At 37.8% G+C, this 14,779-nt stretch overlaps 1 protein-coding gene across 5 annotated transcripts in view; it reads left to right on the plus strand.

The window, feature by feature from the left end:
• The window catches only part of TRRAP (transformation/transcription domain associated protein), a 78,488-nt gene that overhangs the window by 32,071 nt on the left and 31,638 nt on the right, over positions 1 to 14,779 (plus strand). For all 5 annotated transcript variants that reach the window (XM_040647679.1, XM_040647678.1, XM_040647680.1 and 2 more), the window contains 19 exons: positions 47 to 245; positions 653 to 781; positions 1,280 to 1,546; positions 2,066 to 2,272; positions 3,459 to 3,617; positions 3,703 to 3,837; positions 4,030 to 4,140; positions 5,416 to 5,562; positions 6,037 to 6,250; positions 6,916 to 7,041; positions 8,290 to 8,436; positions 9,439 to 9,641; positions 10,412 to 10,533; positions 11,372 to 11,585; positions 11,850 to 12,029; positions 12,375 to 12,521; positions 13,134 to 13,253; positions 13,531 to 13,818; positions 14,303 to 14,440. In XM_040647679.1, the coding sequence (XP_040503613.1) occupies positions 47 to 245; positions 653 to 781; positions 1,280 to 1,546; positions 2,066 to 2,272; positions 3,459 to 3,617; positions 3,703 to 3,837; positions 4,030 to 4,140; positions 5,416 to 5,562; positions 6,037 to 6,250; positions 6,916 to 7,041; positions 8,290 to 8,436; positions 9,439 to 9,641; positions 10,412 to 10,533; positions 11,372 to 11,585; positions 11,850 to 12,029; positions 12,375 to 12,521; positions 13,134 to 13,253; positions 13,531 to 13,818; positions 14,303 to 14,440 (3,253 nt within the window). The remainder of the gene's footprint in view (positions 1 to 46; positions 246 to 652; positions 782 to 1,279; positions 1,547 to 2,065; positions 2,273 to 3,458; positions 3,618 to 3,702; positions 3,838 to 4,029; positions 4,141 to 5,415; positions 5,563 to 6,036; positions 6,251 to 6,915; positions 7,042 to 8,289; positions 8,437 to 9,438; positions 9,642 to 10,411; positions 10,534 to 11,371; positions 11,586 to 11,849; positions 12,030 to 12,374; positions 12,522 to 13,133; positions 13,254 to 13,530; positions 13,819 to 14,302; positions 14,441 to 14,779) is intronic.

Below are 14,779 nucleotides of genomic sequence, written 5' to 3' on the forward strand. Positions count from 1 at the left end.
AGAAGGAATTTTTCTTGAAAGCTTTTTATTTTCTGTGTTTTTACAGAAGAAATTATGGTGACATAGAGCTGCTCTTCCAGTTGCTTCGAGCTTTTACAGGTCGTTTTCTCTGCAATATGACTTTCTTGAAGGAATACATGGAAGAAGAGATTCCTAAAAACTACAGTATTCCCCAAAAACGGGCTTTGTTCTTCCGGTTTGTAGACTTCAATGACCCAAACTTTGGAGATGAGCTCAAAGCCAAGGTAGCTAAAGCAATTAATTCAAAGTAGTCTGGTATTTAGGTTTAATTTTCTTCTTGAGATCTAGGGCAACAAAACTCACTTACTTAAATGTCAATGAGTTTGATAATTGGCAGAGCCACTTAGGTGAAAATATCATACCTGAAGAAGAGTGATAATAAACAGGGGCAGCAATTTATCTTGCTTTCAGTGCTGACTGATTTAGTTCACACTTTCTAAGAATCTTTTGCCCTTGGAAGAAGGAAAAGGGGAAAAAATAGCATATGCAGCTGCTTATTAAGCTGTTACTTACAACTTCCTTTTGTAGCAACGTCTCTAACATGCGCGTTTGCATAGGAGGTTACCTGTATGTTGACTACCACTAAAATAATGCAGTGCTTAAGGGTAACGGTTCTGTGTTTGTTCTGTAGGTGCTGCAGCATATCCTGAATCCTGCTTTCTTGTACAGTTTTGAAAAGGGAGAAGGTGAACAGTTGTTGGGACCCCCTAACCCAGAAGGAGATAATCCAGAAAGCATCACTAGTGTTTTTATTACAAAGGTATCAATCACTGTTTATGTTAGTGTTAGAGGGTTGAAGCATTATTTATCTCATTTGGCATTTCAATCTCAGTTTGACTCTTGTGCTACTTTTAAGTATTATGAGCAGTTAAATCACATCACAACTTTGAGCCGCTATGAGGTCTATCAATCATCTGTAGGATTAGACTGAAATTTTTGGTTTATTTATGGTATCTTTAGGATTTGAATGTCTTCATTTAGAAATGAGCCTTGTATGGCTGTAATTCCAGTCTTAGCAAGCAAAGGTTTGTGTGATTGACCGTCATGATCTTTGTAATTCCCTTTGGTTTTGTTGAACCAATAATGATTACCTGTGAAGAAGTTCTCACCTTGGGAGGCTGTTTTGTATGTCTTGAATTAGAAAAAAATATATATAATCATTAGCTTTCTTAAAAACAGTGAAAATACAGAACGTTTCTTTTATAGATATTAAAGCATTCCCCCCTCCCTTCTTTTCTTTCGATGTTCCTGCAACCAGGTACTCGATCCAGAAAAACAGGCGGATATGCTGGATTCTCTCAGGATATATCTCTTGCAGTTTGCCACCCTTCTGGTTGAGCATGCTCCTCATCACATTCATGACAACAACAAAAACAGGAACAGCAAACTGCGGCGCCTGATGACGTTTGCTTGGCCGTGCCTCCTGTCCAAAGCCTGCGTGGACCCAGCATGCAAATACAGTGGACATTTGCTTTTGGCACACATCATTGCAAAATTTGCCATACATAAGAAGATAGTTCTGCAGGTATTGACTCAGTGTTTGTGTTCATACCTTTAGGGGATGTTTCTAAGTTCCGTAGTGTGCTTTCTTTTAGTGCAGTAGGAGGTACACAGTCCTTTTGGATACTCAGTATACATGTAACAATTAAATTCATCCTCATAAATCAAGTACAGAAGCACGAAACCAAGTATTGGTAGAAATTTATTTGGAGATAAAGAAGTATATGTAGAAGTAGAAGACAAGTGTAAAAGAGAGGCTAAAGGAGACAGTGAAAAGTCATCTTGGTTGAACTACCAAAGTCAGTAATGTTTCTTCATCTGAAAGATGAAGACAGAAATTTCAGCTGAGACAGTGTGGGGGTCAGAGGGAAACTTCGAGTCAGACAGTGGGAGAGAGAGGAAGATAAATGGAGTGCAGAGGATACACAAGGGTATGCTTAATGAAAGGAAGTGTTGTTTAAAAGATATATTTTATACTCTTTTTTGTAAGTGCTTTTCCTAAGTATGTGTAACATTAATGTTAACCAGAAACCTTGATTGTTAGGTTTTTCATAGCCTTCTAAAAGCTCACGCGATGGAGGCCCGTGCTATTGTCAGGCAAGCCATGGCTATTCTGACTCCAGCTGTGCCTGCTCGAATGGAGGATGGGCATCAGATGCTGACTCACTGGACAAGAAAAATCATTGTGGAAGAGGGTCATACAGTTCCCCAGCTAGTACACATTTTACACTTAATAGTACAACATTTCAAGGTACTTCCACCAATTATTCTCATAGTCACTGTGTCATAGATACTAAGCTGCAGTTTGATTGGAAAATATTATAATCCACATTGCATAGCTTAATTTCAAGAAGCATCTGCTGTCTGCATAGGTATTCAGTTAAAACAAAAAAATAATTATTGGCATTATGTAGCAAATTCTGATGTGTTTTCACTTTTGGTTGTGTTCTTTGTGCTTCCCCTTTTGTCTAAAATGTTTTTTGTATCTGGTATTTGTAAGAGCTTTCTTGGCATGGCTTTGTGAACTGCCAAACCATCTCCTTGCAGAGTGCATGTGTTTGAAATGTCATTTTAATTTAAGCCAAAGATAGACTATTCCTGGCCAAAATAGACTTTAAAATAAATAAATTAGTTTGCATATGGAGCACAGTTGTGTGTTTAAGGAGCTGATTAAGATACTTGTGGAGGAGTTTGAAGGTGAGTAGTGGAGCTTGCATGGGGTTGTTGCAGTACAGGATGGCTGAGTGTTGTTTCTCTTTGTCTAAGTTGCTTCTGGGTGAAGCAAGAAATGTGTATGTTGTTTCTTGAAAATTGGAGTGCATAGCTTAGTTTAGAAAGATCCTAAATTACTTGTTAAATTTGGATGTAAGGCTGTGCCTTATGTAGTGGAAGAATGGGATTTATTGTTATTCTGATTGCCAAAATAGAATCCTGAAGTGCTCCGGTATCATTTCCTTAAGCCTATGTTGTTTGTTTTCTCTGCTAATTACAATTGTGACTTTGAATTTGCCATTCTGATAGATTTCCTTTTGTTTATAGTGATGGAAGTTAGAACTCAAAATGTGACTTTTATGTCATGCTTTAGGAATTGATGGCTCACATATCTGCCTGTGTTCCAATGTGAGCTTTGTCTCTCTCTAAGGATTGGCAAAAGAATCAAATCACTTGTCCTTGAGAAAGAGCACCAAACAAGTATCTGAAGAAGAACAACATCATAACTACTGAGTTCAGTAGTCACGACAGAATTATAGCCAAAATTGTGTTTTCAGAGCACCAGTTGCTTTTCCTAAGTACAATATTCAGATATGGTAGAGATTTAGGAAACTTTGGGATTAAAGCTGCTTTACCATTCTACTTTAGCTTTACTTCAGCACTGTAGTCTTTGTGTAGGATCAGATTAGTTAATGGCTAACGTGATTGTAAAACTGTCTTTTCAGGTTTATTATCCAGTGAGACATCACTTGGTTCAGCATATGGTTAGTGCCATGCAGAGGCTGGGCTTCACTCCCAGTGTAACGATAGAGCAAAGAAAATTAGCGGTGGATCTTGCTGAAGTAGTTATTAAATGGGAATTGCAAAGAATTAAAGACCAGCAGGTAGGAATTCTAAATAAACTGGTAAAGGTTGGACTGTTGTGCCATTAAATACTCTTTATTAACATGCACACTGCTGATATTTCAGCCAGATTCGGATGTGGATCCAAGTGCAAGTGGAGAAGGAGCAAGTTCTACCTCATCTGCTGTTAAAAGAGGACTGTCTGTTGATTCTGGCCAAGAAGTGAAACGATTCAGGACAGCCACTGGGGCAATCAGTGCTGTAAGGGAAATTTGAGTTTTGTCCAGAGACTCTAAGGTTGTAACCAGCGCTGCCTAATCCATTTAGTTTTTTCCATGTAACTCGGACCTCATTAAGTTAATGGCTGCACTTTTAGAAAAGCTTTTGAATCTATTCTACTTCTTAAATTTCTTGTGTTATTGATTATGGGTTTTGTGTTTTGTATACATGCAGGTGTTTGGACGTAGCCAGTCCTTGCCTGGAGCTGATGCACTTCTTTCCAAGCCGATTGATAAGCAGCATACAGATACAGTTGTGAACTTCTTGATTAGAATTGCCTGCCAGGTATGACAGATTTATTCTGATATGCAAATACTGAGGTAGTGTGAGTAACTAAAACAAAAAAAAGTCCTTTTTCCTAATAGTACATGTATGCTTGGACTATTCTAAAATTTGTGTGCTTGCATTCTTTCACTGTCAGGTTTGAAATTTTAAAATTTCACAAAAAATGAAATGTTTTCATTTTAATGAGAAAAGAAATTTAATTTGATAACCAGCATTTGCGTATTCTTCATCTCACAAATGACTTATGGTATTCACATGAGAGGTGTGCTTTAGCTTCTAACGTGATGTGTGCTTGCAGCTTCGTGCAGGGGGAATGCGCTTTTGACAGTTTTGAAATGTGAACTATTGCAAGCCAGATTTTGAAATTGGAAGTGTCTCCATTTTGCTGCTTAGCTGCTCACTTCTAGCATTTTGTTTGTTCTTTTCTCTTTTCAAACAAGTGCTCTATTGAAAGTGACATGCTTGAAGTAAACTTGAGTAGCAGAAATTGGCTGGAGCCAGGCAAAGACTTCAAAAAAGTTCCCATAAGTTTTCCTTTCTAATTTGTTTGTGTACGTGCTCATTTGTACAAAGTATGCTGGCTCTACTGACTAGATTCAATGGCAAGAATATTTTACCCAAGAATTGAAGAATATTTAAGATTATGATAGGGAAATAAGGAAAGACTATGTCAGTTATGCATCTAAGGGTATTTGTTGTAATGGCATTTTCAAGATCATAAATATGGAACTTCTTTTCTTGCAGCATATCAAGCTTCTTAAATGTTGTTAATTCTCCTGGAGCGGGGCAAGCTAGCTGAGTGTAGCTCAAAGCTGAAAGATTGTGTGGCTTCTGCAGCACGTTCAGCAGTAACCTGGAATTTTGTGCGTCACAGTTCACTGCAGAGAAAACACCTGCTCTGAAGTTATAAAGAGGAACTTAATAAAGAGCTTTGTATTTTTTTGGATACTCTCCTCACAGTCAAGATGAACTAATTTTGAAAATGTTCAGAGTGGTAGCAATAATCTATCAGATTAAACTACCAGATTGAATTTTTAAAAATATCCTTTAGATTGGATGATTTCAGGAATTAGCTAGCAATTTACACAGAAGTTCTGATGTTCACTACTAGTTGTTATCTTTCTTTGCAGTAGAATACTCTGTGACTACAGTGATAAAACTGCTTAAGCTCAGCTATTTCAGAAGAAAGGAATTAAATGCTTGCTTGGAATGCATAATAAATTAATTAGTTGGATGCAAGACGGTGTCATTTTGTTAACTCTGATTAATTGCTAGGTAAATGACAACTCAAACACTGCTGGTTCTCCCGGGGAATTGCTCTCTCGCCGCTGTGTCAACCTTCTGAAAACTGCTTTACGACCAGATATGTGGCCAAAGTCAGAACTGAAGCTGCAGTGGTTTGATAAGCTGTTAATGACTGTGGTAGGTAACAGTCCAGTTCTTTAGTACTCTAGGATTCTCTAGCGTGTATGTTGATTAGATACTTGCACAACCAGGTATTTAAGGTCTCTCTCATGTTGAAGTATTTTTTTAATTACTACGTATCTGAAGCACTGATTTCTTGTGGATTTCAACTTTAAATTGTAGGTTGGTCTTTATAGCAAAGTATAGTTGTGAATTTAAAATAAATCTGGATGGATTTAATGACTAATTTCATTCAGTATCATTTCTTGGGGAACATGGAACTAAATTGCAGTCCATATATTTACAAACAATTCGTGGTTTTGTATTAAGAAGTGGAATAGGAGGAAGTCAGTGACCGAGAGTAGACATCTGAGCACAAACATTTAATGTTTTGGGCTTGAATGTCTGTTGTCATTCTATTACTTTGCATCTCTTAAATAATTTTCAGTGCTTTTTATCTTTTCCTACCCACTCACTGTGTGTTCTCTTTAGGAGCAACCCAATCAAGCCAACTTTGCCAACATTTGCACTGGCTTAGAGGTCTTGAGTTTCCTGCTAACCGTACTGCAGCCCCCCGCTATCCTTAGTAGCTTCAAACCCCTGCAACGAGGTGTGGCAGCTTGTATGACTTGTGGAAACACCAAGGTTTTGAGAGCAGTCCACAGTTTGCTTTCTCGCTTAATGGGTATTTTCCCTACAGAACCAAGTATGTGGTGTATATTCTTCCTTCTTTTATCCTTTGTTACTGTGTAATTCAAATGATTAAGAGTGGGGTGAAGACACTGTGCTAATGTGCTAATACTCTGTTTTATGATTTCTGTATTTAATGATCTGTTTTAGTTTGCACTTTCAACCTCTGTTTATAAAGAAGCTGAAAATGTTATCACGTGGAATATGTCATTATTCATTGACATAAAAACTTAATAACCTGTGGCTGTCATAACTTTGGTTCAAGAAATGCATTCTATAATTTCAGTGCATTTTTGCAATTGCAGTTCTTCAGCTTCAGAAGTACAATGAAAAAACAGCTTTACTGTTTTGCTGAAACAATGAAGACAGTGAGCATATTGCCTACCGTCTTTCTTTTATATTCTCTGTCTTAATGTAAACTAACTCCAGTCAACTTAAAAAAAACTTCCGTGCTTTGGATTCTCATCCAAATGAATTATTTGGAAGTAGTGTTACACTTACAAAAGACACATTGGTTGTACAATCAGGTCATCATGTCAGTGCGGGGTCTGTTTGTGCTGTTTTCTTTATTAGCAAGGTAAAGCTCCTCTGTGTAGGTGACTGTTCACATTGTTAACTGTTCCTTACATATTTTGTGGCTAAGATTATTGGAAGTAAATGCAAGCTCTGTAAACTTTGCAGGTACCTCAAGTGTGGCTTCAAAGTATGAAGAACTGGAGTGCCTTTATGCTGCAGTTGGAAAGGTTATTTATGAAGGACTTACTAATTATGAAAAGGCCACTAATGCTAACCCTTCTCAGCTCTTTGGTAAGTTTCCCACATCTCTAGTAGAAATGTGTGAGTTGATCTGTTAATTAGTAGGATCTTTGTCATTAGCTTGTCTTTTCTGTAAGGAAATTGAAATCTGCTAATGGTGAAGAGGAAGCTGTGGGAAGCAATTGGAGCTTGCTCATGAGATGAGCTTGGGATGTCTGTCAGCTATGAAGGAAGGGACTGGGGGGTTCATTGCAGCCTGTCCTCTCCTGGTAGTTTGCTTGGGAGCAGTTAGTGGAAGTGGAAACCTGCTGCTGTACTAGATGGAAGCCATCTGTACTCAGAGTACATAGGAACAAGACACAGCATTGAGATTAACCAAAAGGAAAAAGTAAAAATAACTGAAAACTTATTACATGGAAAAAGAAAATCCACAACCAGGGCACTACTGAGATACAGTAGAATATTTCAAGGATTATGTGTGAACATAATGTGTTACATGTGTTACCACCTTCTACTTTCTTTTTCATTGTATTTGAAATATTATTTATCAACTGATTTGAATAGTGTAGAAAGTCTTAATTGTTTCTAGATCATGAATTTTCACTACACAAGAAATTCTAAAAATGCAATTTTTTGTTAAGCAAGCAACTGAGTTTTTAGTGTATCTCACTCTGCTGGACTGCAATGGTCTTCTTTTCTTGTTATTTGTACTTATTTGACTGGTACAAAGCTCAGTGACACATGACAGTGACATATTGGAATCATTCAGTCTGGCCCAGAACTGGTTGTGTTGGTAATACAGACCTGAAATTGCACAGTTCTGGAAAACTTGCTGATTTAAATGGCAAATGTCCTTCACTGTTCTACTCTGTGGTCTGTGCAGATGGTTGTAATTTGGCTTGGGAATGGCCTATTTGTCAGGTGTCAAGATATGCTGCAGGACAAACTCACCCACAAAGATGCTTTTTACTCTTTGTCCAGAGCTTGTTTAAAAGAAACACTGCAGTCTAACCTTTAAGTGGTGCAAACCTTTTTAATTCTGTGTTTAAGAAGCTTTATGTGCTAAATTTCATGCATTCCCAAAGCGTGCCAAAGCTAGCTGTTCTGTAGTGTTCATTTTTTCAGTCTAGTATTTATAACTTGGATAGTCCCATGCCTTTCCATGATAGCACAAAGTACACTGAGAATATTTCCCCATGTTCTTTATTAGAAAGAGCGTGTCTGCACTGAAAGCCTCTGTCTTACTCACATTATGCTCAATTAAAGTTTTGCTTCTGTTACTGTTGTTTTCATCAATAGGTACTTTAATGATTCTGAAGTCTGCGTGCAGTAACAATCCCAGCTATATTGACAGATTGATCTCAGTTTTCATGCGATCTCTGCAGAAGATGGTCAGGGAACACTTAAACCCACAGGCTACAGCAGGAGCAGCAGAAACAAACACAGGTATTCCATTACATATGTTAATGATGTTAGTGATTAGAAATGTTGTAAAGTACTAAAGTCTCTTAATCCTAAGGGGATTCAAACGACTTGGCAGAGTTTTCTGTACATATTTAAAATGACAAGAGAATTAGTGATAAATATTGCTGAAGTACTGAAGGATAAGAATGCACTTTGAGTTCCTATACCAGCTTAAGACATGAGCTGCAATGAGTGGTTAGTGAATACTTGAGCTATGGCATACATATAAAAATAGTGAAATTTTTCCAGAGCTGATGGTATTCAAGGTAGAGAGGCTGACAAGCAACAGAGGCACTGCTTGTAGAATAAATTTGCTGAAGCTGATGTCTTTGTTTTTATCCTGGAATAGCATCTTTTTCAGTCTGTATGGTTCTGTCTATCATCAAATGTATTACGTCATGAGCTGCGGAAAAACTTAGATGTCCCTATAGAAAGAACTACTAGAGAACACTGTATTTTATGCACGAATAAGCTACTGAAGAAATAATTATGAAGAAATGCAGCCATTACATTTCCATATTTAGCCAAGTAGATTTAAACCTTGCAAATTTTTCAAACAATGAGAAACAATAAGAAAATTATTCAGGTTGACTGATAAGAAAGTCAGGAAATTAACAGAACCAGGCTGGTATGCTGCATCATTGAGCATTTCTTTCACAAGTTTAATTGCAGTGTTTGGGTATTGGAGTTCTGTAACACCTTGCAGCAAAATGTTACGGAGATGAAACCTCACAGGCCTGCCCTTTGGGTTCTAAGTGGGTGATTTCTGTTTATTTATTTACTTACGAACAATTCTGTGTCCCTGGTTGCTTAAGATTGGGAAGTGATAACTCTGAAAATATCATTTCTATTTCTAGAGATTTATGTCCAGGCAGCAGCTTTTATTTGTTGCCACTTTTGAAATTACAGTGGCTTATCTTGGAAATGTTTTTGTAGGTATTTCAGGCAAGTATATGCAATTGTAATGGTTTTTTGCATTCACAGCAGGTACAAGTGAACTGGTAATGCTGAGCCTGGATCTTGTAAAAACTCGCCTGGCTGTGATGAGCATGGAAATGAGGAAAAATTTTATACAAGCTATTCTAACATCTCTAATTGAAAAGTCTACTGATGCAAAAATTCTTCGTGCAGTGGTAAAAATTGTTGAAGAGTGGGTGAAGAACAATTCCCCAATGGCAGCTAATCAGGTAAATTGGGAAGGAGAAAATCATGACCATGCTCAAATACTGAATACGTGCGTGTTATAATTCATCAAGTATTGGCAAGGAGGATTGCAAGAACCCGTTACATAAACTAATGTACCCTCTGTGAGGTTTTGAATATTTTGAATCCCATGTGGAAGTAACAGGAGTTAAAGATGTTTAGCGTGTTATAGACTTCTGTTTGGTGTTTTGCCTAGAACGTGGTTTAAAGGAAAGATTTAAAATGTTTCACACTGACTTGGATAGGGAATCTTTCAGAAGGAGGATGCCTCTAATGCTGGTTTAAATCATGTTATTCTTATAACATTTTGCAACCCCCTCAACTGACCATATTTTGTATCAGTTAGAATTGAGCACTTGGCAATCCAGTGCTTTATAAAGGGATCTACATTTTAAAAAACACACATTAAATTTTTGTAACCATCTGAACACTTGGACCTACATTTACCTGCTGTAGGGAGCCTGCTTTAGTAGGGGGTTGGACTCGGTGATCTCCAGAGGTCCCTTCCAGCCTCTTCAATTCTGTGATTCTGTGATTTTGTTATAATTCTCAAGTTCTCTAGCTTATGTTAGAAGGATAAATGTGTGAGTGTCTTTTCTTTTTAGGAACGTTGACCTTCTAGCAAGCTATCTTTCAATGCTTTAGGAGTGAAAGAGTGATTAAAAATGGTAGCTGAGATGTACTTAGAATATGCCGGTTCTGTGCATGTCTTAAGATGAATTGACAAAATTAATCATGTCTGCTTTTAACATAGACACCTACTCTCCGGGAGAAGTCCATTTTGCTGGTGAAAATGATGACTTACATTGAAAAGCGTTTTCCAGAAGACCTTGAATTGAATGCCCAGTTCTTAGACCTTGTTAACTATGTCTATAGGTAATTATAACAATTAATCATTTATTTCAGCTTATTGGTTCATAATTTGTACTGTATATGACCTTTGTAACATAACATCAATCTCTTTAGGTTTGAATTAAATGATTTTTTCTATGATTCAGAATCAGTTCATGTTTCTGGAACCGCAAGACGTATTTACTGAAGGAAGTTTTGAATTAGATAATACTTAAAAAGGATTTTGTTTTTGGATCTGCCAAAATACCCCCTTTTTCAAGGTATTAGGGTGTCCTTGTAGCTGCTTGTACATTTAATACTGTGGTGAAAGCTAAATTCTGTCTCTGCTTTTGTATCGATAGAGTATAAAAATTCTTCTTGGAAACGTATTGTAAAATGCACTTTCAGGAGATCTGCTTGGCGAGCTCAGCAATTGGGTTCTGTAGTGTGATAAAAGAATTAGAATGGTAGCATATCAAGAAATGCCAGCTGCATTACTTTGTGCTAATGGTTCACGTTTCAGCTACTGTTTGCTGCCGTTCTGTTTGCTGCTTAACACTGCAAAGCTGTGGTGTGGTCAGAAATTCTTATCAATTAATGTTACTTTGCATTTCAAACAGGCACAGATGTGGCCAAAGTTGATACTATTTCACAATGTGGGCAATTGGAATTTTATCCTGGAAGAGTTTGTGAAAATTCGGGGGTGGTTTTCTATCAGGCAGCAATGTTGTCTTTGCTGTTTCCCTCAAAACACTACACCTGGATGCATGCCACTCTACATAGGCTTCCATAGACCACCCCTCCCTTGATTTTTACATGTTATCTGCCAAAAATGGAAGACTTCTCTTTCTAATACCTGTAATTCCACCTGTATTTCTTTTAGGGATGAGAACCTTTCTGGTAGTGAACTTACTGCTAAGCTGGAGCCAGCATTTCTCTCGGGTCTGCGCTGTGCCCAACCACTGATACGAGCCAAGTTTTTTGAGGTCTTCGACAACTCTATGAAACGCCGTGTGTATGAACGTCTGCTTTATGTGACGTGTTCTCAAAACTGGGAAGCAATGGGAAATCACTTCTGGATAAAACAGTGCATTGAGGTAGGAAAATGGCTCTTCTCAGAAATACCATTAGAATTCTAGAAATGTGTCAGTCTTGATAGCATGGTCATGGACTTCAAATTAATGTCTATGAAATCAAATGAAGATGAACTTGTATTATTGTATTTATTGAACAAATATGACAGGTACACCTTGGACACGTTACAGCTCTTGCTGATAAGTATGAAACCGTAGAGATATTCTCTTAGACATTTTACTGCAGTATTTCTGTTTAAGAAGTCTCCTTGCTTTTTAATGTCTTAGCTCCTGTTGGCGGTGTGTGAGAGAAATACTACCATCGGGACAAGCTGTCAGGGTGCAATGTTGCCCTCTATCACCAATGTTATCAACCTGGCTGATAGTCACGATAGAGCAGCATTTGCTATGGTAACCCACGTCAAACAAGAGCCTCGGGAAAGGGAGAACAGTGAATCCAAAGAGGAGGTAATTTACAGAAAACATCGTAGAAAAATATAACTTTTTAATGAAAGGATCTCTTCCTTGTTTCACATCCCGAAAATTTGGAGTGTGCCTCAAAGGTGATGTGCAGAGCTTGTTCTCTATACCTTGTCTGTGGTGCATTGTATTTTAACCATGTACCTGTTCCTCAGAACTCATATCGTCCATTTAGCCCTTTCTTAATGCAGCACTCTAGTAGTTCTACTTCTGAACCTGAACAACTAACTGGAGACCCAGAACAGGTTGATTGGAAGAGTACTTTGTATAGGGGAAAAAAGTAAAAGTAGTTATAAAATACCTTTGTGCTTTGAGTTGTCTACTTCTGTATAGGATGTGGAAATTGACATTGAATTGGCTCCGGGAGACCAGACCAGCACACCCAAAACTAAGGAACTTTCTGAGAAGGACATTGGGAATCAGCTGCACATGCTGACCAACCGGCACGACAAATTTCTTGACTCTCTTCGCGAAGTGAAGGTTGGTGCTCTGTAGTTGGTTTCCTGATGAATCATTTCCATACTAAATCTCCTGGCTGTGACCTTCTTATCTTCTGAGTACTGTTTTTAAGCTTATTTTTTTATATGGAAAACTCTCCTAATCTGATGTAATTTCTTAATTGTGTAGCTTAAAGAATCTGTAAGCCTTTGCTTAATTACTACTGGCTGCTGCATCCCTCTCTTACAAAGATGAAATTTCTGCCTGCTATATTTTAACAGTTAAGCAAATTGCGATGGCAAAGACAGAGCACAAAGTCAAAAGTGTGTCAGCATCTTGCGTTTAAATAATTGATAAGAAGGTAATTTTAGCTGAAGGCTATTTTGAAGTAACTAGAACAAGTCACTATCATTTCTATTACCAAATAGTTGTCAACTTTTTTTTTTCCTTTTTCCTTTCTTTTTTCTTTTTAAATAGTTACAGTGATGAGGCAGAGTCTTGATCAACAGGAAAATAGCATTAAATTGATTTTACAGTTGTTTTCATTGCTGAAAGAAACATTTTGATATGCTGTTTGGAAAAGGCATTTGTGTGACTGCTCGAACACTATAACTGAGCTGTTTTTCAGTGCTATTAATTTTATTTTCTTTCTAGACTGGAGCACTGCTGAGTGCCTTTGTTCAGTTATGTCATATTTCTACACCATTAGCTGAGAAGACTTGGATCCAGCTTTTTTCACGACTGTGGAAGATCTTGTCTGACAGGCAACAACATGTGAGAATCTCTCCCTTGTAATAAACTGTGTTGTAAATGACTGGTGCTCCAGGAAAATGCATAGTAAATGGCTTGTTCGCTTGCTTTGAGAAGTTTGCCATTTTGTGTGTCTGCTTAAGGCTGTACGTATCCATTGATACACCTTTTAAACGGAGAGCCCCTCCTTTTCCTAAGAGAATGACACATCAAATGACGCTATATTAACAAAGTTTTGAATCTGAATTCTATAATATTTAACTCTTCATTAAGTTTTGTCTGTCCTTATTTTTCCTTGCAGGCTCTAGCAGGTGAAATAAGCCCTTTCTTGTGCAGTGGTAGCCATCAAGTGCAGCGTGATTGCCAGCCGAGCGCACTGAATTGCTTTGTGGAAGCCATGTCGCAGTGTGTTCCTCCCATTCCCATCCGGCCGTGTGTCCTGAAGTACCTGGGGAAAACTCACAACCTCTGGTTTCGTTCTACTCTGATGCTGGAACATCAAGCGTTTGAAAAAGGACTGAGCTTACAAATTAAGCCTAAACAGACAACAGAATTTTATGAGCAGGAAAGCATAACTCCTCCTCAGCAGGTAAGGTATTATACTGAAATACCTTATGAAATGTGGAGAGAAAAACGTGGCGACAGTGCAGTGCAATAGCCCTGCTTTAGAAATCTTTTGGTTTAGAAACTTGATGAAGTAGTGTTCATTTTTAGTTCAGCTAAGAAATTCCTGGCCTTGGGTGTTTTGAACAGGCTTGCAATATTGATTACCTTTTATCTTGCCTGCTTCTCATGCCTTTCTTTCAACTGGCTTTGAAATTTTTCTCCTGATCCTTCTTTCCACTCTGCTTTTGCAAGTAATTCTCTGCTGTACTGTAAAACTAGATCAGCCCCTTTCTGCTCCTTACCTTAAGTCTCATGTGGAAGTCTCTGCTGCCTCAGTCTTCCTCAAAGGGAGTATGCGTTCCCTAACAAGTCATGTCTGTTGGTACGTGACCTTAAGAAGTTATTAGCTGAAAAAAACCGAACTGTCTGTAAACAGACTGCAGAGAAACATGTGCTTAACGTTCTAGGAAATACTGGATTCCCTTGCTGAGCTCTACTCTTTGTTACAAGAGGAGGATATGTGGGCAGGACTGTGGCAGAAACGCTGTAAATTCCCGGAGACAGCAACAGCTATCGCCTATGAACAGCATGGCTTCTTTGAACAGGTATGCTCTTGGTATTGGAGACAACCTGGGTAGTTCTACTGTTGGGATGAATATTATGGTTAGAGAGAAAATAAACTGAGTAGGAATGTAGAAAACTTTAGTTATCTAAAATAATAAGTAGAACTTCTCTTCTTGTTAAAGTAATAGTTGAAGGCCATGCAATACCTAGATGAAGTAAGATTTTTGAGTACATGCATCAGCTTTTATCACATTTGTAAAGCTACAAAATAATGACTATTTCAGAAATAAGCTGCTGATGGTTTTCCTTTCAATTTAAAATGCTTTTTGTTTTTTCTTGAAGTAAATATTGAGCTAATGTGTGGATAGCAAATGGAAAAA

This window comes from Gallus gallus, chromosome 14 (genome assembly GCF_016699485.2).
Source record: "Gallus gallus isolate bGalGal1 chromosome 14, bGalGal1.mat.broiler.GRCg7b, whole genome shotgun sequence".
NCBI classification, from domain to species: domain Eukaryota; kingdom Metazoa; phylum Chordata; class Aves; order Galliformes; family Phasianidae; genus Gallus; species Gallus gallus.